At 41.9% G+C, this 23,058-nt stretch overlaps 1 protein-coding gene across 2 annotated transcripts in view; it reads right to left on the reverse strand.

Moving 5' to 3' along the window:
* Nucleotides 1–17,855: 17,855 nt before the first annotated feature.
* Nucleotides 17,856–23,058, reverse strand: part of DPYD (dihydropyrimidine dehydrogenase) — a 1,460,234-nt gene continuing 1,455,031 nt past the window's right edge. For both annotated transcript variants that reach the window (XM_088479173.1, XM_088479172.1), the window contains 2 exons: nucleotides 21,543–21,683; nucleotides 17,856–18,317 (listed from right to left, as the gene is read on the reverse strand). In XM_088479173.1, the coding sequence (XP_088335299.1) occupies nucleotides 18,147–18,317; nucleotides 21,543–21,683 (312 nt within the window). In that variant the 3' untranslated portion in view covers nucleotides 17,856–18,146. The remainder of the gene's footprint in view (nucleotides 18,318–21,542; nucleotides 21,684–23,058) is intronic.

Genomic DNA, 23,058 nt, shown 5'->3' on the forward strand with positions numbered 1-23,058 from the left:
ACATCAACACTGGTAAGACTGTTCCAGGGGAGAAGGGTGCTGGGCAATGGAATGTACTTAAGACTGAGGGTGTGGGACCTGGAGACAGGCCAGCCAGGCCAGGAAGGTTCCTACCCCATAAAAGACTAGATAATAATGTGATTCGGTGTTTCCGATGTGGTGGTTTCAGCCATATTGCGGCTAATTGTTCACTTACCTCTGAACCTATGCAATGTGATACTGCACATGTCAACCGCAGGGGGTCTTTCTTTGCACAGCCAGCCTGTACTGCTGACCGGCAGGCTGAGACAGATAAGCATATGTGTGTACTCACTGTAGAAGGCAACCGAGTAGAGGTTCTGTTAGATTCTGGTAGCCTGGTTACACTTATGAAAGCTGAACTGGTGAACCCATTGAAGCATAAGGGGAAAACTGTTGGTGTGACCTGCATACATGGGGACACTCGCTATTATGTTACTGCAGAAGTGAACATAGAAACACCATGTGGTTCCGTGATAGTCTCTGTTGGTTTGGTACATGGCTTATGATGCAATATTGGGAGAGACTTTGCTCACTTCTAGAAGTTGTGGGAAAGCCAATATTTTACAGAGGTAAATCACCCTGACCCATTTGAGAAGGTTAGTTTCTTCAGGGTCGGAGATGCTCCCTTTTTCTAGTATGATTGGCGAACTAGAGAATGTGGAGCATGATGGTGGCTCGCCAAGTGATGTGCCTCCCACTGAGGTGGGAAGTGTTTATTGAGCCAGTTGATTGTCAGCCTGATTTAGAGGTCAGAAGAGAGGTCTTTGTCATGGAGCAGTTAAATGACCCTGCTCTGGTAAAAGCCAGGGTGAATGTCAAAGTGATCGATTGTAAACCCATAGACCCCAATAGTCCTTTGTCATATCCTAACATGGCAGTATGTCAGGATTTTTTGTATCAGGTGACTAAGAAAGGGGATGATATTGTGGCAGAATTAATAGTTCCCAAAGCATACAGAAGAACAGTGTTAGATCTGGCTCATTGTCATATAACGGCAGGCCACCTGGGGGTAGAGAAAATCACTGAGTGAATTTTGCAGAGCTTTTTCTGGCCCAGGGTCCATAAAGAGGTGTCTAACTTTTAAGCATCCTGACCCTTCAACCCACTCTCACTCCATACGCGCCTGTAATTTTTTACAGAAGATGACTCCAAGTGAAGATGTGGAGGCGTATCTCATGGCATTTGAGAGAATCAATATTGGGAGAGACTTTGCTCACTTCTAGAAGTTGTGGGAAAGCCAATATTTTACAGAAGTAAATCACCCTGACCCATTTGAGAAGGTTAGTTTCTTCAGGGTCGGAGATGCTCCCTTTTTCTAGTATGATTGGCGAACTAGAGAATGTGGAGCATGATGGTGGCTCGCCAAGTGATGTGCCTCCCACTGAGGTGGGAAGTGTTTATTGAGCCAGTTGATTGTCAGCCTGATTTAGAGGTCAGAAGAGAGGTCTTTGTCATGGAGCAGTTAAATGACCCTGCTCTGGTAAAAGCCAGGGTGAATGTCAAAGTGATCGATTGTAAACCCATAGACCCCAATAGTCCTTTGTCATATCCTAACATGGCAGTATGTCAGGATTTTTTGTATCAAGTGACTAAGAAAGGGGATGATATTGTGCCAGAATTAATAGTTCCCAAAGCATACAGAAGAACAGTGTTAGATCTGGCTCATTGTCATATAATGGCAGGCCACCTGGGGTAGAGAAAATCACTGAGTGAATTTTGCAGAGCTTTTTCTGGCCCAGGGTCCATAAAGAGGTGTCTAACTTTTAAGCATCCTGCCCTGAATGTCAGTATCACATGCTCCCAGACCACATTTTAAAAGTCCACTTGTACCATTACCTATTATAGAGGTGCCATTTGAAAGAATAGCTATGGACTTGGTTGGACCCTTAATGAAGTCTGCCCGGGGCCATCAATATATTCTGGTGATAATGGATTACACTACCAGGTACCTGGAAGCAATACCATTGCGCAATACGTCAACCAAGTCCATTGCTAGAGAGTTAATCCATGTCTTTAGCAGGTTGGGAATACCTAAGGAAATACTGACTGACCAGGGTACCCCATTTATGTCAAAAGTCATGAAAGAGTTATACCGCCTGTTCAAAATTGAACAGTTAAGAACTTCGGTCTATCACCCCCAAACCAATGCGTTGGTGGAGAGGTTTAACAATACATTAAAACATATGCTAAGAAAAGTGGTCGACAAGGATGGTAGGGATTGTGATTACTTATTGCCTTATTTGTTGTTGGCCATAAGAGAGGTTCCCCAATCCTCCACCGGGTTTTCGCCATTCGATTTGGTATATGGGAGACACTCAAGAGGGTTACTAGACATTGCCAAAGAGACATGGGAGGGGCGGTCCAGTCCGTAAAAAACAGTTATTGAGCATGTTTCCCAAATGCTAGAAAGAATTGCTGCTGTGGTGCCGATAGTGAAAGAGCACTTGGAACAGGCCCAACAGGCACAGCAGAGGGTATACAAGCGCAATGCTTGCTTAAGCATCTTTGCTCTTGGGGACAGAGTGTCGATGTTGGTTCCCACAGTAGAAAGTAAACTTTTTGCTAAATGGCAATGTCAGGGTTCAGCCTAGGATTGGCCTCTCTCACCTCCTTGCCGACTTCCCCTGACTTCCTTGCGGTCAGACGTCTGGTGCAGGATGGATGTGGGGCTGAGTATTCTGCCTTAGGTGCTTTTTGCGAACTTCCATGGTTGGCTGTGTGTGCTGGGGATCGGAGTTCCCGTCATGGGCGCCGCCATGACAGTTCCTCTCATGTGACAGTACTCCTAACCTATGGTAGCATGATTTCAGTCAGCTGATGCTGTGCTCCAGTAATCTGCTACCCCTGGGTATAAATCCGCCTCCAGAACTCCAGGAAGTTGCTGTTCAACTTCTTCTCTGTTCCAGTGATACCAGCGTTGCTCTGTGCTAATCTTTCAGAGAGTTACTTCAGCCTGTTCACAGTTCTCCAGTTTCCAGTATTAGCTTCCAAGCTAATCTTAGTCTGAGAGTAGTTCTCTCCCAGTATCCAGACTGTTTTGTTTTCTATGTCTGTGTGTCTTTGTATATGTGCTGCTAGTATTGCAGCTTCCTTGTGTCACTGAGGTGTCAGATTACCTGCTGGTATTAATTAGCTCACAGCTGGACCTCCCAGCACATATCTGTGTCAATCTGCCCTGTGTCTTGTCAGTGCAAATCCGCACTTGCATTTAGCACTCTCCTAGTGTATGCCTGACTTCTCTTTGTGTCTTGTCTCTGCCAATCATTTCCAGTATTCCCATATATTCCCTGAGTCCACTCTGCTCTTGTCTGTGCAATCTCCAGTATATGTCTGTGTTCTTTGCTCAGTGTCTTGTCTCTGGTAATCAGCTCCAATCATTTCTAGCATTCCCATATATTCCCTGAGTCCACTCTGCTCTTGCCTTTGCAATCCCCAGTATATGTCTGTGTTTTTCTGCATACTTAACTGTTTCCAGTCCATGCCTGTGTTATAGCATTCAGTTCAATTTCCAGAGTTCATTCATTCCATTCACCTCCAGTGCTATTGCATTCATTATAGTTTACGGTCTTCTGCCATTCCCAGGTACCTATCCAGACGGCCGCGACCTGCTCACTTGGTGCAGCTGAAAACCAAATCCCAATTGGAGGGGTCACTGGAGAAAACCACCAAGTGAGTTAGACTCCGCGCCTCTGGGCAGGTCTAGCCAAACCTGGGTTTGGCCGCAACTAGGAGACCTAGTCTAGTCACTCCCCTAGTCACCTGAACCCCTCGGCTCACCGTCCTCCACAGAGGAATTCTTGCACTGGATCGTGACAGTTTAAACAGCCCAATATGCAAGCCGCCGGGTTCCAGGGTGATGCAGGGTTTCAGGATTTACTCTTTCGTGTGACTGCACAGGAGACAGCTTTGAAATCCGTCAGACAGCAGCTGCAAGAACTCTCTAGTCAAATGATGGTTATTCATTCAGTTCTAGCTGCTTTGTCCCCAGACACACCACAAGTTCCGCCACTGAATTCTCCACAGTTTTGTTCTGAAGTTTCAATTACACCTACAGATGAAAAATTTTCTGTGCAAGCTAGTGAACCTCTCAAGTGTCCTCTGGTTCCCCAATTTTCTGATATGCGTGACCCTGAACCTTTCAAGAGTTTCTACTGGCTTCTAGAACAACTACAAAATCTCCATCCCAAAATTTTTCAAGTTATTCCCAAGCTCTCTAGTGCTACTCCTGACTTGACTAACAGCTTTTCCAAACAAACTAAAGTAAAGCATCAAAGTTTCCTGCGCCCTAAACTTACTGAGGTTGAACGTCAGCGACGCCGGGAACTGCATCTCTGTTTATTTTGCGGTTATGACTATCACTTTCTTAAGGACTGTACTCTGTGCCCACTGAGAAGTGGTGACAAGTGTGTGACTCCCAATGTCTGCGCTTTCAGTGCTCCCCATCATCCATCAGTGATTCCCATTTCTTCAGTTACAGATAAGGAGGTGATGTTCACTGAGCAAAAGAAAGTTAAAGTTTTTGATTGGAGCCCTGCTACAAGATGCTTCAACCCTTGTCTAAGAAATAATGGGAGGATATTTCAACCTTCTAAAGTCAGGGAAACTACTCATTCCATTTCTACTGGTCACGGCCCGGATTCCATTTCCATCGGTCCCAGTCCGGATTCTGTTTTTCCCAATATCGGACTCCAGTCAGTAGCCCCAGGAGGGGTCTCAACTTCCTTACCCTGAGTGGAGGTCCCAAGTCTCGCACCCCAGCAGGGGGTCCCAAGTCTCGCACCCCAGCAGGGGTTCCCAAGTCTCGCACCCCTAGAGAGGGTCTTCATTTCAAGTGTTATTCCTCAGAAAGGGATTTCAAGTATCCTACCCCAGGAGAGGATTTCAAGTGTTACGTCCAAAGAGAAAATCCTTGTTTCAAGTTCTTTACCCCAGGAGGGGGTTTCAAGCCTCTTGCCCCGAGAGAGGGTTCCTAGTGTCTTTCCCCAGGACGGGACTTCAAGTGTCTCACCTCAGGATGGGGTTTCCAGTGTTATTCCCCAAAAGGGACTTCCAAGTGTTTTACCCCAAAAGGGGGTTTCAAGTATTATACTCCAAGATAGGATTCCTAGTGCCATTCCCCATGGGGGGATTTCGAGTATTACATTTCCAAAGGAGAGTGCAAGTGTCTTACCCCAGGAGGGGGTCTCAAGTCTTGTACCCCCAGAACAAGGGTTTACAAGTGTTACTCCCCAAGATGGGGGTTCTAGTGTCATACCTCAGCAGGAGGCTACCAGTGTTACTCCTCAGGAGGGAGCCCCAAGTCTAACATCCCAAGAAGGAGTTTCAAAATCCGTATCCCAGGGAAAGATCTCAAATTTCTTGCACCAAGAAAGGATCTCCGGTTCTTTACTCAAGGAAGAGTCTTCTGGTGTTGTGTCAAAGTCAAACGTTTTAGTGCCCCATCAGTTAAGAGGTTCACAAAATGACACTACCACTATATCTATGGGTATCCCTCAGGATCCATCTGATGTTTCTATGCCCATTCTTTTTGATGGAGATATAACGCAGTATTATGCCTTGGTGGATCATTTCATCGCTATTATGAAATCCTCGCCATGGTCTGAAATCAAGCCTACTAATGTAGTAACATTTATCATTTCATCTTACCGAGGTAAAGCCTGGGACTGGGTTGAGCCTATTTATGATTCAAAGGATCTGATGCTGTCAGATTTAGTAGCCTTTTCTGCGGCAGTCATTAAAGAATTTGGTCCAACTTATCCTGACAGTTCTCTCGGGAATACTCATCTCAACAAAGTCTCAAGTTCTGGGGTACCACCCTCTGCTATTAAGCTCAGATGCATTTCTTTGAGTCCTTCTCAAAAAGATCCAGTACAAAAACAACCTGTCCAGAAGGATAAGACTCAAGGAGGCATAAGAATGATGATTATAACACAGATTCTGACTATGATCCTGAGTACGATGAAAAAACAATTTCGGTAGTTCCCATGTAAGACACTTTGCAACTTAAGTCTTCTTCTTCTTCAAGTGGTTCGAAAAAGTCTCGGAAAAAGAAGAAGAATCGATGACTTCCTGGTGACCAACCTTTCTTGGACCAAGTTGACTATTTCTTCCAATTATTAGTCTCAGAATCCATCTTGTACTGGGAACCTTGTTCTTCTAAATTTTCCAGTTCTTATTGTATCTTCAAGCAAGATTTTCGAGTTTCCTGTGTTTTTCAAATATATTTTTTGTGTCTTTCTGAGGAGTTCCAGTTGAGCCTTTATGGGAGTTCGGTGCCCACCCTAAAAGGAGGGGGTACTGTCAGGGTTCAGCCTAGGATCGGCCTCTCTCACCTCCTTTCCGGCTTCCCCTGACTTCCTTGCGGTCAGACGTCTGGTGTAGTGATGGATGTGGGCCTTAGTATTCTACCTTCGGTGCTTTTTGCGAGCTTCCATGGCCGGCTGTGTGTGCTGGGGATCGGAGTTCCCATCATGGGCGCCACCATGACAGTTCCTCTCATGTGACAGTACTCCTAACCTATTGTAGCATGAATTCAGTCAGCTGATGCTGTGCTCCAGTAATCTGCTACCCCTGGGTATAAATCCACCTCCAGAACTCCAGGAAGTTGCTGTTCAACTTCTTCTCTGTTCCAGTGATACCAGCGTTGCTCTGTGCTAATCTTTCAGAGAGTTACTTCAGCCTGTTCACAGTTCTCCAGTTTCCAGTATTAGCTTCCAAGCTATTCTTAGTCTGAGAGTAGTTCTCTCCCAGTATCCAGACTGTTTTGTTTTCTATGTCTGTGTGTCTTTGTATATGTGCTGCTAGTATTGCAGCTTCCTTGTGTCACTGAGGTGTCAGATTACCTGCTGGTATTAATTAGCTCATAGCTGGACCTCCCAGCACATATCTGTGTCAATCTGCCGTGTCTTGTCAGTGCAAATCTGCACTTGCATTTAGCACTCTCCTAGTGTATGCCTGACTTCTCTTTGTGTCTTGTCTCTGCCAATCATTCCAGCATTCCCATATATTCCCTGAGTCCACTCTGCTCTTGTCTGTGCAATCTCCAATATATGTCTGTGTTCTTTGCTCAGTGTCTTGTCTCTGGTAATCAGCTCCAATCATTTCCAGCATTCCCATATATTCCCTGAGTCCACTCTGTTCATGTCTGTGCAATCTCCAGTATATGTCTGTGTTCTTTGCTCAGTGTCTTGTCTCTGGTAATCAGCTCCAATCATTTCTAGCATTCCCATATATTCCCTGAGTCCACTCTGCTCTTGCCTTTGCAATCCCTAGTATATGTCTGTGTTTTTCTGCATACTTAACTGTTTCCAGTCCATGCCTGTGTTATAGCATTCAGTTCCATTTCCAGAGTTCATTCATTCCATTCACCTCCAGTGCTATTGCATTCATTATAGTTTACGGTCTTCTGCCATTCCCAGGTACCTGTCCAGAGGGCCGCGACCTGCTCACTTGGTGCAGCTGAAAACCAAATCCCAATTGGAGGGGTCACTGGAGAAAACCACCAAGTGAGTTAGACTCTGCGCCTCTGGGCAGGTCTAGCCAAACCTGGGTTTGGCCGCAACTAGGAGACCTAGTCTAGTCACTCCCCTAGTCACCCGAACCCCTCGGCTCACCGTCCTCCACAGAGGAATTCTTGCACTGGATCGTGACAGGCAAGACCCTTTGAAATTTTAGAAAATGAGAGGCAGGTCAATTATAAAGTTTACCAGCCGGGGAAAATAAAGCCAGAACAGATATACCATGTAAATCTCATAAAACCCTGGAAGGATACAGCAGCACTGTCAGCCATCCATTCCCCTCCAGTAAACCCAGGGCCCTTGGTTCCCAAAGTCACAGTGACAAAAACCCTGTCAGCAGTTCAACAGCAGGAATTTAAGGAATTTCTTATCAGAAATAGGGTGCTGTTAGGATTTTGTTTATGTTTTATTTTGTTTATGTGTCTGGTACAATAAAGACTGGCTCCGACAAGCTTACACAAGAACCCCAGAACTGTCCTGTTTTTCCAGCTGCTGTGTGTGTAAAGAGGGAGTCCATCTACCCCAGGAGAGGGACCCCTATCCCAACTGTGTCACAATATATATATATATATATATATATATATATATATATATATATACACATATATATTCTTGTAGGAGCACTTGCACACAGTTTTTGAAGGAACTTGTCAGGCAGTTGTTCCAAACATCTTGGAGAACTAACCACAGGGCTCTCTGGGGGCCATATAATCACTTTCAGTACTCCTTGTTCTTCTTTACACTGAAGATAGTTCTTAATGACATCGAATGTATGTTTGGGGTCATTGTCCTGCTGCAGAATAAATTTGGAGCCAATCGGATGCCAAGATATAGTAGATACAGCGTAAGAGATGGAAAGCAGCTCTTCAAGTTGTAAGTCAAACACCAAAAATGTTATTTGCAATATTTGAAATATACAGCGACGTTTCAGGCAGCCAAATGCCCTTTCTCAAGCCATTTCCAATAAGAGAATATACAATATAAAAAAATGGCACTAAAGAGTTCAAAACATTCACTATGGGCCTGATTCAGACCCGCTCGCAAGCGGGTCGATGGTCCCCCACTGCGCATGCGCATGCCGGAGCCGACTCCGGTGTGCGCATGCGCAAGACCCGGCCAGCGATGGGCGCTCTGTCACTACGGGTTTCGTACCAAAACAGGGCGGCTGTCAATTATGATTGACAGTTCACCCCATTTTGGAAGCGGGCAGGGGGGGTTGTTACACAAATGGAGGCGATGCCTGCCGTATATGGGAGGCACCACTGACATCACCAGTTATGTCAGTGGTGAGCTTCCGGCTTTATTTAGAGCTGGAAGCTCACTGAGGCTTGCGGGAATGAGACCATACCACAAGGGTCTCGTCGCAAGCCTCGATGGTCGCGACCATCGCGACCATCACCTGGCCTTTCGCAAAAGCTGTGGGTGGTCACCCACAGCTATGCGAGTGGCCAGGAGGCTGAAACAAAAAAAAAAAAACACGCCCTGATTCAGAACGAGCTCTCTGAAAGAGCATCCGGCTCTGAATCAGGCCCTATGCTCCATGCTGCTGCCACTATCACATTTTCTAAGTACAGTATGCTGCTGCCACTATCACATTTTCTATGTACAGTATGCTGCTGCCAGTGTGACATTTTTTATTATTAAATTTGATAATTTAAAATGTTTTATATATTGGTGTTTGTCATTCCCTTTTTTGAATTTTTGCATGCAAGTTTGTGGTGGAAGGATTCTCCAATTCTAATGTTGGAGCACCCTACAGGTTGGAATACAGGCAAATCTTCTAAAGGCATATATATATTCTCCAGGACCACAAGATTGCGTTACCCAGGAGTCTTGAGAACACCCAGCTGGCACTGCAGTGACCACACTTGTGTACACAGTCCACACATACCGGAATATGGACATTGGCCTCAGGACAAAAAAGATGGGGCTGGATAGCCCCACACCACGAGAGACATCAGCGGTGGCAAAAGGATTGGCCTCCACCTCACGATGATGAGAGGCCACATTAACACACACCAAGCTATGTAATAAGGTGGTCAGCGGGTCATGGGATGTCGACCTCCCAGGACACTGGACTGAATTATTCCTATTAACCCTATCAAGACTGATTTGTTAGCTATCGGCGTTCACAAGATGGAATATGGTATATAAGGTTTAACTCATTTTGTTACTTTTAGTGTTGATGAAAGTGCAAATATAATAAATGCACTGAAACATTGACATCTATATGCTGCTGCTGCTGAAGTGCTGTTTGTTATGTTGCTAGGGCTGCAAAAATGGTATTTTATGCTGCATTATTGCACCGGGCTAAGGGCATGATTCAGACCCGTTCGCAAGGCTGCGTTCGCACGCTGCCTGCCGATGTTTGCAATCTGCGCATGCATACAAAATGCAGTGAGCATGCACGAACCAGTCGCTGTGATCGGGAAGCGTTTGCAGCCAGTAAAGAGATGTTCCGCAAGCATAAGTGACAGGACGTGCCATTTGTGGGTGGTAACGGGGTGGTCTATGGTAACGGGGGTGTGGTAGGCATGTCTGTGAGTCTGAACGCCGTTTCACGGACGTGCATAATTAATGGTAGGATATGTTCAACCACAAGTGCTGCGTATGGGTCCGATGTCATCTGATATTACCAATTGTGTAATACACTTCCTGGAGATGATGTATGTTACTAAGGGAAAGTGAGCGTCTAATTTCATACTGCGATTGCACAGCAAAACATAGTGGATATGCTAATGTCTTGCTAGCGATCGCGGAATTTGCATACTTTGGCTGCGGACGGCTGCGTGCGAACGCATCCTAGCGAACATGTCTGAATCAGGCCCTAAGTACACTATTGCTGTGATTGCCAGACCTGCATAAATATCAGCATACTGTAGTGTACAGCTCTAAATCAGGCCTATAGTTTAGGGTTTATACTGTATATACATATTTTGCTTCTTTTTCTTGTTTTTGTATCAACTGACTGATTTGCAATTTGCAAAGAAATTGAATATTAAAAAGATAGGGTTTACTAAAACAAAATGTCTCAGAAAAAATAATAATTGATCACATAAATACCAGTTTAATATCAATTAAAAAAAGCAATTTGTAAAAATTGAAAACAGCTGAAATGTCAGGAATAAATTATATTTGGAAAAGCATATTTTGTTTTATATTTATCTGACTAATAACCATTAGGTTAAGTTCAGTTGTCATAACCAGTGTATAATTCAATTTCTTTTTTATTTATACTCAATAAATATGTAGGCAATAATGATTTAGCATGAAATGGTTGTACCGAATGTGAATGGGTAAACAAAGCTTACAGTATGCTGTATTTGCTTTTAGTATGTAATTTTCCACAGTTTTCTCCCATGTCTTTGTAAGTTTTCTGATTCATTGTTGTACTAGAAGAGATTACACACCGGGTACAGTGTATCAATATTTTCAATAAACACCCTAGTGATATTTTTTCATAGCTGTAATTGTAAAGAAATCAGAAAGCTTTTGAGGGTAAATAATGTCATATAAAAAGCTGTCAACTAATTCAAATAAAGATGTTTAGATGAGTGAGACCCCAATCTCTCTAAAACCTTCAGTGTTAAGAGGAAGTGGGACTCACACTGCAGATATTCCATGAAGGATGAGCCCCACTTGTCCTTATCAACACACAAGAATCTGGGAAGAAAGTAAATACTAATCACAAAGCAGCTGATCTGTTAGTAATTCTTTCATCTACTGACAGAGGATGGGGGAGCCAGAAACATCATTTTACATGAGTCTTGATGTAATCTTGCACTCAGCACTACTGTTGGCAGAGCCCTGGAATGAGGGGAAGCTCTGTTTCCATTACCCTGGCTCCTACAGACATTGTTTGAAGAGTAATTCCCCTTAGTAGATCTTTTATGGCGATCATGTGTGATAACCAGACAATATATTTACTTCTCTACTTAAAATAAGCAATAGTTCAAGAGTGTGGAGAGACTCAAATTTACCCATCATGGTGGCAACTGAAATTAGGGTAGTCTTGTTTGAAAGAAGGGTGTCCGCTATCTCCAACATGGGTCCCTCTCAGTAGATATTGTCACGCACAAGAAGAAAGAGCAAAAAATAAGAAAAGGGTGGCATCATTTTTTCAGAAGACCATGTAACTATTCTTCACTCAATGGCATGAGCTAAAGTCATCATTTTACAATCTCTCAGGATTACCTAATTTTAGGAGCTATAGATTGCACCTATGTTTGTGTAAGGCCTCCTCAATAGAAAGCTGAAATGCATGAGGATGGCTATTGGCTCATGGGTATATAAAAAGAGTCATTACTTTGACCTTGTATATTTTTTTGTTAAAATGTATCCATTATATCTTTATTACATTTTATATGTAATGTGTGTGTTATTTTAGATTATTCTTGGTATAGACATTGCTTCTGGCTAACTACACCAATGTTTAATCCACATACTCCTGCCTTTTTTATTTAATGTGGCTCGTACAGTATTAGCATAGCAAGTGAAAAAGCAAACGTGTGAATCAGGTGAATCTGCAAAAGTGGCTGATACGTTTTGTGGCTTGGTATCTACTGTTCAATCTGGTTTAACTACAAAATAGACCTCCTTATATCAGTATCAGTAAAAGATTAAAGGAACCATGAGGCTTGTTACCAGCAAGGGACATTGGTAATATAGAATGGTGTAGGGAATAGGTCAGACAACATATAATTCAGCAATAATTCTTCTGACAGCTTCCTATTCAGTGGTGAATTTCCCACTGAGCTAGTGAGGTACGTGCCTAGGGGTGACAATTACTGGGTGGTGGCACGGCAGCCTCCCCTGCTTGAGAGTCTAATGAGGCGAGGTGATTCTTTTTTGTTATTATGACTTTTTACTTTTTTTATTTTGCAACTTGCAATAGTTTATGGTTGTGGCAATGGGCAACAAATTGAGTTGCAGGTGGTGGTGGGAGGGTGTGTTTGGCATTCCGGAGGCATGGGGAATGGCCTCGACATGAATGGTGCAAATGGGGCAGTAACATGATAAAGAGTGACCAATAATGATGTGCCAAGGGGAGGTCTGACCCCTAACTCCACCAATGTTCCTATTAATTATCAATGTTGTAAAGAATTACACAGAACCACATTATTTTGTTTTGTCACATAACAAACTTTCTGTTTTCCTTTTAAAAACAGATTCACACGGGGTTTCCCTCTACCTCTGACACTCAAACATCTGGTTTTGGAGGAGTAGCTGACACAGATGTTGACAGTATTAGCAGAGTATAGTGGAGAGCACCTGGGCATGTGACCTATTGGCTGAGTGACCAGGGAAAGACATTGGAGTCCAAAACTAGATAGATGGTATAATGGAAATATATATATATATATATATATATATATATATGCACAGACATTCCATTGGGAGTAGACTGGGCCCTGGGTGTACAGGATGTTATGTGATTTGTGAAACAAAAGTGCTGGTGGTAGCTTGCCCACACTGGTACAGCTTAACCATACAACAAGGTGGCATAGAGACATAGGGATGAAAAGGTAAAAGGTATACTACAATACTGGAGCAGACTGGAGCATAAGGATATTGCTGGGCATTGTAACGGTGGTGTTACTTGTGGTACTCTGTAAGGCTCTATATGGCTCTTATGGTTAGGAGTCTCAGAGGGCATGTTCAATCTCCTGGAACACTGAGGAGGAAAGACGCACCATCAGGGCATGTATACAAAGATCAGGTCTTCTACTAATCAGATTTATTTTTGGGGAGAAGTGTGTTCATGCTGTGTCTACCAAGTTGGCTCGCTTTCAGCAGCAAATTGTGCAGAATCCAGGAAGACAGCATGGAGAATAATGATAGTGCCCTAATCTTATTCTGTGCAGCGATGGATTCTGCACTGGCTGCTGTCTGGTTTCTACAGCATGTCACCATGATGGCCCTGTATGGAAACATACACGTCAGAACTTATTTTATGGTCACCTGTTGATGCCTTTGCATTTTTTTCTATAAAAGAAAGGCCTCTTCATCTGTAGTTAGCTCAGTTGAAGTTGCGGGAGAGATGTCGCTATGAGGGACCAGTGGATTGATATGAGATGATGCATGCATCACTTGGTAGCTTCACAGAATTTCCAGTCATTATTGATTGCTTAATTATTGACTGCTGATAATGTTACTGCCTTTCATTAGCAACTTCCAATAGCAGCTAATAACACTATTATTTTTTGAAGATTATTATCAATTATCAAATACCTGGCATTGCCCGGATTAAAGACTGGACCCTGAAGTACATCTGCAGCCTTCATTGTTTTACATTGTCCTCATCTATAACCTGGATAACTATTCAAATTAGGAGTAAATTACATTGCAGGCAGGCGTATTCTCATACCGTTTGGAATGGGGTATATCAGGAGCAGATTGACTTACAGAACAGAAATCAGTATAATGTAGCTTCCAAAATCACTTGAGTTTCAGAAATCACTGCAGAACAGAGGGGTTATTCAGCTGTAGACAAATATGCTATTGTAGCTGCTAGCATGTTAGCAGCTACAATAGCTGTAATATTAATATGTTAGCACCTCCTGCATGCATTACAAATCCGAGCTGCATACAAGGACACAGCATCGGATCATTTGCGATCCCCTTGGCCAGCTGATTGACCATGGGGTCACATAAGCCATCTTCCGCAGATGAGTAAAAGAGGCAAAGAAATCACCATCAGTCGACAGAAATCCAGGCCTTTCCACTCCCCCCAATGATGGCGACATGCCTTTGTTTTAAAAAAATGGAGGCTGTCGCCGTTGCCGCCGCTTCCTCCCCCCCCAGAAATAGCAGCAGACTGTCAAAAACTGACAGTCTGCTGCTGGACTGCATGTGGGATCAGCACAGGCGCAGTACAGGTCTGGTGCATGCACAAATTTCCGATAACTGGGAATCTGCATGATTCCTATCACCGCATTTTTAGCTGAATCACACCCTGAAATCACTCTGCAGACCAACATTAAAGACCAAATCTAGCAGGACTGCTGTGGAAGGGGGGATGCCTGGACTGAAGTCCCGTTCCTGGACAGAAGGGGGCCTGCCCACAATGGCACTTTGTAGCTGTGATCAATCTCCCCTGCTGTTTGTAATCTCCATATGCTAAGCTTTGCCAGGATCAAATATTGTGGATTGATTATGGTGTCTGCCACAGTATGTATGTATCGAGTGCTGGCCAGCTCATGAGTCTGCCAGGCACTCTGCTAAGACCCCCGGGTGGCTGCTGTAAGATAACTCACTGAACTAAATGCTAATAATGCACAATGTTGAATGTCAAAGTTTATCATGCAAATACAGAGGACACACTAACTCCGTATTTCATGTATGTGGCTGTTGCAAAAGTGATATACTGTAACACAGTGCTTTTGAAGAGATATGAGTATGACAGTGGGGTAAATGTATGAAGCAGTGAAAAGAGTGGAGAAGTGTGCCAGTGGAGAAGTAGCCCACTGCTACTAATCAGCTTTCAGGTTGCATTTATCCAGTGCATTCTATAAACTAATAGGTAGGAGCTGATTGGTTGCCATGGGTAAATTCACTGGCACACTTCTCCCCTTTTTTTCACTGCTTCATACATCTACCACTGTGTGTGAATGAAGCCAGCCTCGCAGCCCCAGAACCTGTGTAACTTAAGAGTGTCTCAGTTTTATGAGATTGTGTGACAGTGTGTGACTCTAACAAAGTTTAAACCTAGGCAAACACCTAATCCTGGTCAAACTACACCATCATGCCAAATTTGTAGAGCTAGGTACAAACCTCTGGCCATGCATAAAGGAGATAGACACATAAACACACACACAAAACAAATGCAGGTGCCTCAGCAAGGGTCAGTGTACTTCAATTGCTGCTCTCTCAAAATAAGTGTGGCTGAAACTCAAACAATATGCAATATAGAAACCCCACAAAGGAGAGGTGAGTGCTAAGGAACGTAAAAAAGACTGTATTTAATATCCCTGAATACTGTATATCCCAAAGGAGCCATGAATACATTTACAAATACATTGTACCTCTGGGCATTTGCCTTGTCTTCATTAAACTCTGAAAAAAGGAGCATCTCTTTTCACTTCTTGTTTCTACAAATATTATCCCAAATGCACCAGCATATGCTGCATTTATGCATTTACAGTGATGCTAGAAAGTCTGTGAACCATGCATCAACGTGTCCACAGAAGTCATCAAAAGAACCAAGTACATAACATAACAAACAAAAGGATATAAACATTCATTCATGTATGGATCAAATGATCCAGTATTGAATTAGGTGGATAACGTACTGTTTGTGAACCTCTAGGATAATCTGACTGAAAGACAGGGGAGTGACTCTGTTAATTGCATTCCAGACTGAAAGTCCCAGGGGGAGAAAGCACCTACCCCTAGAACTGTCTATCCTGTGTGTGTGATTAGTAAATAGTGCTTCCCATGGAAAGTTACTGCAAGTGCACAGACTCCAACTGGCTCACTGGAGGGGCATATTTCACTGGAGGTAAAATCGCCACTGGGTAGTACCCTGTATATACACTTTGATAGGTTTTCCTTAAACAGTTTCTTCTAAATATGTATAAGCTGTTTTTTTTTCCAATCCTTGATAATTACTACAGTATATGTACATAATTTGGTGGGACAAGAAAAATTAAAACAGCTTTAGTTAATTCCTTGGTGTGACCTATTTAATTTGCTGATTTTTTAGAACCAATATCTGAGAACTGAAATTGTGGTAGAATAGACCTTTTTGCAAAAATTTGGGCTTTTCCTTCCATTATGCCCTGCAATGGATAATGTTGCATTCTGTTTAATTTGCAGATTATAAATATACAGAGTGTTTCACTCGCTATTGGCCAAAGTTTTTCTTAGAATTTTTAAAGTAATTGATGTAATTTAGCGAAATGTGGGACAGACATACTGTGGTCTATGAGAAACATGAGGAAGTCATAGCAAGTGTTGAAAGTGTTCATCTTTAGCATCCAGGCCAGCTGCTCACGCATGCATGAAGTGAGGGCCAGCTGTTCACCACCCTAGTCAGCAGCGCAGTCCAAAATTCAAATAGGGGAACCACACCAACTGCCAGTGAGGATAAAACCAGTGAGGATGCCAGTGAGGCTATAGACAGTGAAGATGGCAGTTGGTGTGGCACCCCTGTTTGAATTTTGGAATGTGCTGCAGCCCCACCTTCGGAGCTACCACTGCCAGTCAGTAGGAATTCTTGCCTCTGACAGTGGTGTTGTGTACTGAGGCATCCACATTCATCGTTTCTGTGCATGTTGAGAGAAAACATTCAGCAGAAAAGTGAGACTGTGGGGTCCATTTATCAAGCAGTGAAAAGTGCTGAGAAGTGAACCAGTGGAGAAGTTGCCCATAGCAACCAATCAGCTCCTACCTATTATTTTATAGACTGTACTTGATAAATGCTACTTGAAAGCTGATTGGTTGCTATGGACAACTTCTCCACTGGTTCACTTCTCCACACTTTTCACTGCTTGATAAATAGACCTCTGTGACTCCCAATATGTTGGTTAAAACCTTCCATAACATGTAGCAACAAGTTCAAGCTGGCCTGGATGCTAATGGCAAACACTTGCTATGACTTCCTCATGTTTCTCATAGACCACAGATTGTCTGTGTCATATTTCACTAAATCACATCAATTACTTTAAAAGTATAAGAAAAATTTGTGGCCAATAGCGAGTGAAACACCTGGTAGTTTGGATGATAATGGTCAATTTATTCTGCTTTGTTTTGTGGTTGTGGTAAAATTTGGTAAATTTTACGGTTAATTGAAAAATGAGAAGATTATTCCATGGAACACATCTGAGAATGTCAGTCATTTTGACTTTCATAACCATTGATGCAGCCCCTTACAGTAAGTTCATGGCAGCAAACTAAAGGACAGTTCTTTGTTATCGGAAAGAGAGCCTACCACTCCTATAGTATCTGTGCAAAATGTTCAAGTGCTTTTTAATTTATATGCAATTGAAACATAATAGAGAAGAGCTAGCATTGAAACATGTGAAATACATTTGCAAACAGAGCAGGTTCTTTTAAAATGGTTAATAATGCTGTGTTACACATTGCCCATTATAAACCCTAATGTACTAGGGATTAAGAAATACATTATGTTTTATCAGTGGACGCACTGCACAAAGTACTTAATCCAATGTTAAATCCTCATTGTAAATCTACTGTCTGTATACAAACAGTAATTCTTTCCTTAATTCTTTGTTTTTTTCCAAATAACTAATTATGTCTGACAATATTAAGCTACAAAGAAAATATGCGAAAAAAAGAAAGGCACTCAAACTGCTTACATTATTTATTAATTTAACATCATGCTCAAAATTAACCATTTTTTATCTATCTATATGTAAAATTACAAAAACGAATACACATGCACATGATATAGTTGATAGATGAAATTATATTAAGAAAATTGAATTTGCCATTGTTACGACAGTGTGTGTACAACTCTAATTAAAAGCCACTATCTCTTTTTAGAATTTCCATAATACGACTGGATTTCAAATAATGTATGATTATGAGACTACACACCAGCAATGAGTATGCATTAAGTTTGCATCATTTGTTGAACTAATCATTTCAGCACACTGGATTCACAGCTAAGGGAAGGCCTCTCTTTGGTTCATAAGGTGTCGTCCTGGCAACCATTTTGATGCAGTCAATAATAGGGCAAACGCTCAGACATAGAGTACAACCAGTACAGCTGTCAGTGACAGTGGGCAGGTGGGTCTCGGGATCAAACTTGATAGCCTGCAAGTAGAAATAAATGGTTTCAATGTCACTTTAACAAAGGTCACCAGTGTCCCAATTTAAGTGTCCACATTTTCATTATGAAACCTGTTTGATACTTATGTAGAAGCCCACACTGCAACCATGGAAACAACTTAGCTGCAGATAAAAAAATCTGACTATAAATTTTCTTTTGCGAAACACTACTTTGTTTTATAAAAAAAACAAAAACAAATTATTACTTACATCATGAAGACAGTTTTGTGCATACTGTTATAATATGGATTAGTGACATATTTAAATAATTAATAGATCGATAGATAGATTAGATAGATAGATTTGAAATAGGCAGTAATACAGACATACAGATAAATAAATAGAAGGGACACTTTTCCATAGGCATTTTTCACGACTTTTCTGCTGCTCTTTAAAGTCGACCCTCCTCTTCTGCACACCCTTCACTACTTTAGCCTTCATTGCATTGTTTCCTTCTGGCTTCACCTCCTACTTTTCCAATTGTGCTGTACTTCTGGCACATGGTGGGAGAATTATCAAAGTTTGGAGAGGGATAAAGAGAAGGGAGATTAAGTAATAAACCAATCAGCTCATAGCTGTGCTTGAAAAATGACACTTAGGAGCTGATTGGTTGGTACTTTATTTTTCTCCACTTTATCCCTGTCCAAGCTTTGGTAAATCACCCCTATAATCCCCCTGCACTTCCACTATGAGTCAGGGTCCTCCAATGCTCTCTTCTGCTCTCCAGTTTTCGCTCTTTACACGACACCCTCTGACTCTCCTCTATTGCCCTCTCTCCTTCTCTTTATCGTGTGTCCAGATTACTTCCCTGACATGTTCTCTTAAGTGTCTAAACACTTCTCTCTGCCTGTGTTACTGCTCACCCTCTGTTTGACATCAAGCTCTCCCCAGTCATCCATATCTGCTGTTTTGTTGTCATCATTAATTTCTCATGATGGAAATACACCCAGTCCTTAGTACTGTCTTATTGCCTCTTCCATGAAAGCACTACCAGAATTTAAACTCTCTGGTTATTTTCAGAACCATCAATGATTATCTCATGATCTCCCACCTTGGCCTCCTCCTATTTGGCTTTCCCTATATCCATAAAACATAATTTCAATGTGTCCAAAATGCCACAATGAGACTCAATTCCTGCTCTTCTTATTCTTAATCTGGTGCAGCACTTGGTAAAACGCTACACTGGCTCCCAGAAATCAATTCAATCTATTAGCCTTCGCCTTCAAAACCTTTACCAACTGCTCCCCCTCTCACATCTCTGATCTCATCACAAGATACTCTTATTTATGCCCTCATAATTCTGTCTCTGGCCTGTGCCTCACCTCTTTACATATCATCTATCTCTACTGTCTCCAAGACTTCTCCCATGTTGCTTCCTTCCTACCCCACCAGTGCAGATACTCCCCAAACCTTACATTTGCCAGGTGTTTGCTCTTAGTCCAACTTTTTATTACAGCTGACTGATACTACTACACCCACATGATACTGCAACCTCTGGACACCAGTTACAGTCCCACCTCTCTGTCTCTTACAACATTGATCCCTCCATCAAGACTGTAAGCTCTAATAAGCAGCGTCGGCTCTACATTTTGTCTTATGTCTACACTTTCTTCATCAACTTTGCATTTCCTTGTCCTGTTTCTATATATCATTTGTATTCTTTGTGTGACTCATCATAGAGATTGTCCAATGTAGCAGTTTTGTATGAATCAACAGAGAGTTATAATGATAAATCATTTACACTTTAATTACAGCTACCGTATGTGGATCACAATTATAATTACATGTATATATAAATACTTCTCTTTATAAATATAATATGCTTAACATTATTGTACAGTATATTTGCACTAGACAATAATGGGTCAATTCTAAATCGGACGCTGCAGTTGTGTCTGTGTCTTTTGCGTCTGCAACTTTATCAGAGGCGGCTACAGGGGTGGGGCAGCAGCGCAGTCCAAAATTCAAATCCACACCAACTGCCAGACCAAGTGAGTCCTGGCCGGCTTTTACCAGGAAGATCCAATCCTTGGGTCCAACAGTAATTGTCACTCCTACTTAGCCTGTTCTATCATATATATATATATATATATATATGAACACAGACTGGGCCTCAGGGTTCCCTTTTTTAACCCTGGACCTGTTCTCATGGTGGTGTGGCCTCAGTTAGGAATGGATTACCTACATCATGGAGGGTGGCCACTAAGTTCCCCCTAATACTCAGATTGTAGCAGGTATCCTGAAGAGAATGGCTCTGGGGAGGCTCGCTAGATTCACTGGAGGACAATGGGAACCCATTAGACGTGATGAAGGGGGACTCAGTTAAGTCCCTGGTCCATTCTCAGTTAACTACTGAGTGTATGTTTAGCCAAAAGAGGATCTACATCTATTTGTCACATCTGGCTCATCACGTCTTACTTCTGACTGAGCAAGTCCCGCAACATTGCTGGCCAGCAATCGGCACTACTTTTCAAAGCACCAGCAGGTGACTGGGTACCTTGATTAGGCCAGAAGAAAATAGTTCACTTTGTTGGAGCCGTCCCTAAAGAACCCAGCTGGCATCTTTTAATAATACATAAAAAAAATGTTAATATGTTAACACAGAGTATTCAATATACTTAATATGTTAATACATATTCAGTACAATACAGGGCAAGAGGCACTGCCCAGTCATTATAAAACTTTATTAAAAACATGCCTTGCTTTTGCCACACTGTCTATACAAACATACAGTAGCTACTGTATTTAGCTAGGTAATAACAAGTAAGTAACAGATACACGTGAAAGGAAAATATCATTAAAACGAACATAAAACCATCTCTACCCATTGTTGAAAACTGCTGTTCTAGGTAGAGAAAAAAATCAATTGAAACTTTAAATTGACTGAATGGAATAGTCCCATAATATTACTAGGGGGACGTATAAGTGAAAAAAAAACAGGCAGACGGATTTTACTGGGCCGGACCAAAAACCACACCATAGCCCTATGCTTATGTACAGTATATACAATGCGATTAATAGGTTCTTTTGCACAAAGATTGTGGGGCACATTTAGAATAGTTGTAAAGTATGTATTGCAAAAACACAGAGCAACCCTAATGATGCATATACAGTGCTCCTGGTCTGTTCCATCATTGCTACAAATTGCAAAACTATGACATTTTGACAATTGTTTTGCATTTCATATTACAGGTAGAAAGGAAAAGTTACCTGATAACCAGAGTCATTGCAGGTCATGTAGCACTTGCCACAGTTAATGCACATTTCCTCATCAATCAGGGCTACAACTTGTTCCCCAATGTTTAATTCTCCAAATGATCCAATATACTGCAATGCTCTGGCTATTACATCCTGGAAAAGAAAAACAGAGCACATATTAAATTGTTTTACTTCTTCTCTTCCGTCATTTAAATGACACACATAGGGATTGTACAATGGTTTTTGCACTGCACATGTGCCTGATGGTTACAGCAGAATGAATCTGAATGCAGAGAGAGACAATTTCAGTGGGCATTATTGAGTGGCAACTGAGGGGAAGCTAGCTATACATGGGCATGTCGTGGCCAGCGGCTGCATCCTTTTTCGCAGTTGCACTTCTACCGGTGGTCATGTTCCGTCAGACATTTTGAGCAACCCTAGGACTGCTCTAATGTCCGATGCTGCGACCAATATGTGTCTGATGGTGTGACTTTAAATTCAAAGCGGCGTATTGGCTATGCAGAAAAAACAGTGTCTCGGCTGCATGATGTAGCGACTGATGCTATACCTATTGCTATGCCTCTGTTTAGGATTACTAGTCTGTAGGCAACAATATCTGTGAGATTGTGATACTACTAAATATATATTGTTTTCAACATAGTAAAAATGACAGCTGATAAAGTCTGATGATCACTTTACTATGCTCCTGTATTACTATACATCTGTATTAGTATTCATTACTATGCTCCTGTATTACTATACATCTGTATTAGTATTCATTACTATGCTCCTGTATTACTATACATCTGTATTAGTATTCATTACTATGCTCCTGTCTTACTATGCATTACTATTCTCCTGTATTACCATACATCTGTATTAGTATTCATTACTATGCTCCTGTATCACTATGCATTACTATGCACCTGCATTACTATGCATTATTATTTTCCTGTATTACTATGTTCCTGCATTACTATGCTCCTGTATTACTATGCATTACTATGCTCCTGTATTACTATGCATTATTATTCTCCTGCATTACTATGCTCCTGTATTACTATGCATTACTATGCATTAATATGTTCCTTCATTACTATGCATTATTATTCTCCTGTATTACTATGCATTATTATTCTCTTGCATTACTATGCTCCTGCATTACTATGTTCCTGCTTTACTATGCATTACTATGCTCCTGCATTACTATGCTCCTGTATTACTATGCTCCTGCATTACTATGTTCCTGCTTTACTATGCATTACTATGCTCCTGCATTACTATGTTCCTGTATTACTATGCATTACTATGCATTAATATGTTCCTTCATTACTATGCATTATTATTCTCCTGTATTACTATGCATTATTATTCTCTTGCATTACTATGCATTACTATGCTCCTGCATTACTATGTTCCTGCTTTTCTATGCATTACTATGCTCCTGCATTACTATGTATTACTATGCTCCTGCATTACTATGCATTACTATGCTCCTGCATTACTATGCATTATTATTCTCCTGCAT

The sequence above is a fragment of the Taudactylus pleione genome, unplaced genomic scaffold, assembly GCF_031769625.1.
Source record: "Taudactylus pleione unplaced genomic scaffold, aTauple2 ptg000228l, whole genome shotgun sequence".
Lineage (NCBI taxonomy): Eukaryota > Metazoa > Chordata > Amphibia > Anura > Myobatrachidae > Taudactylus > Taudactylus pleione.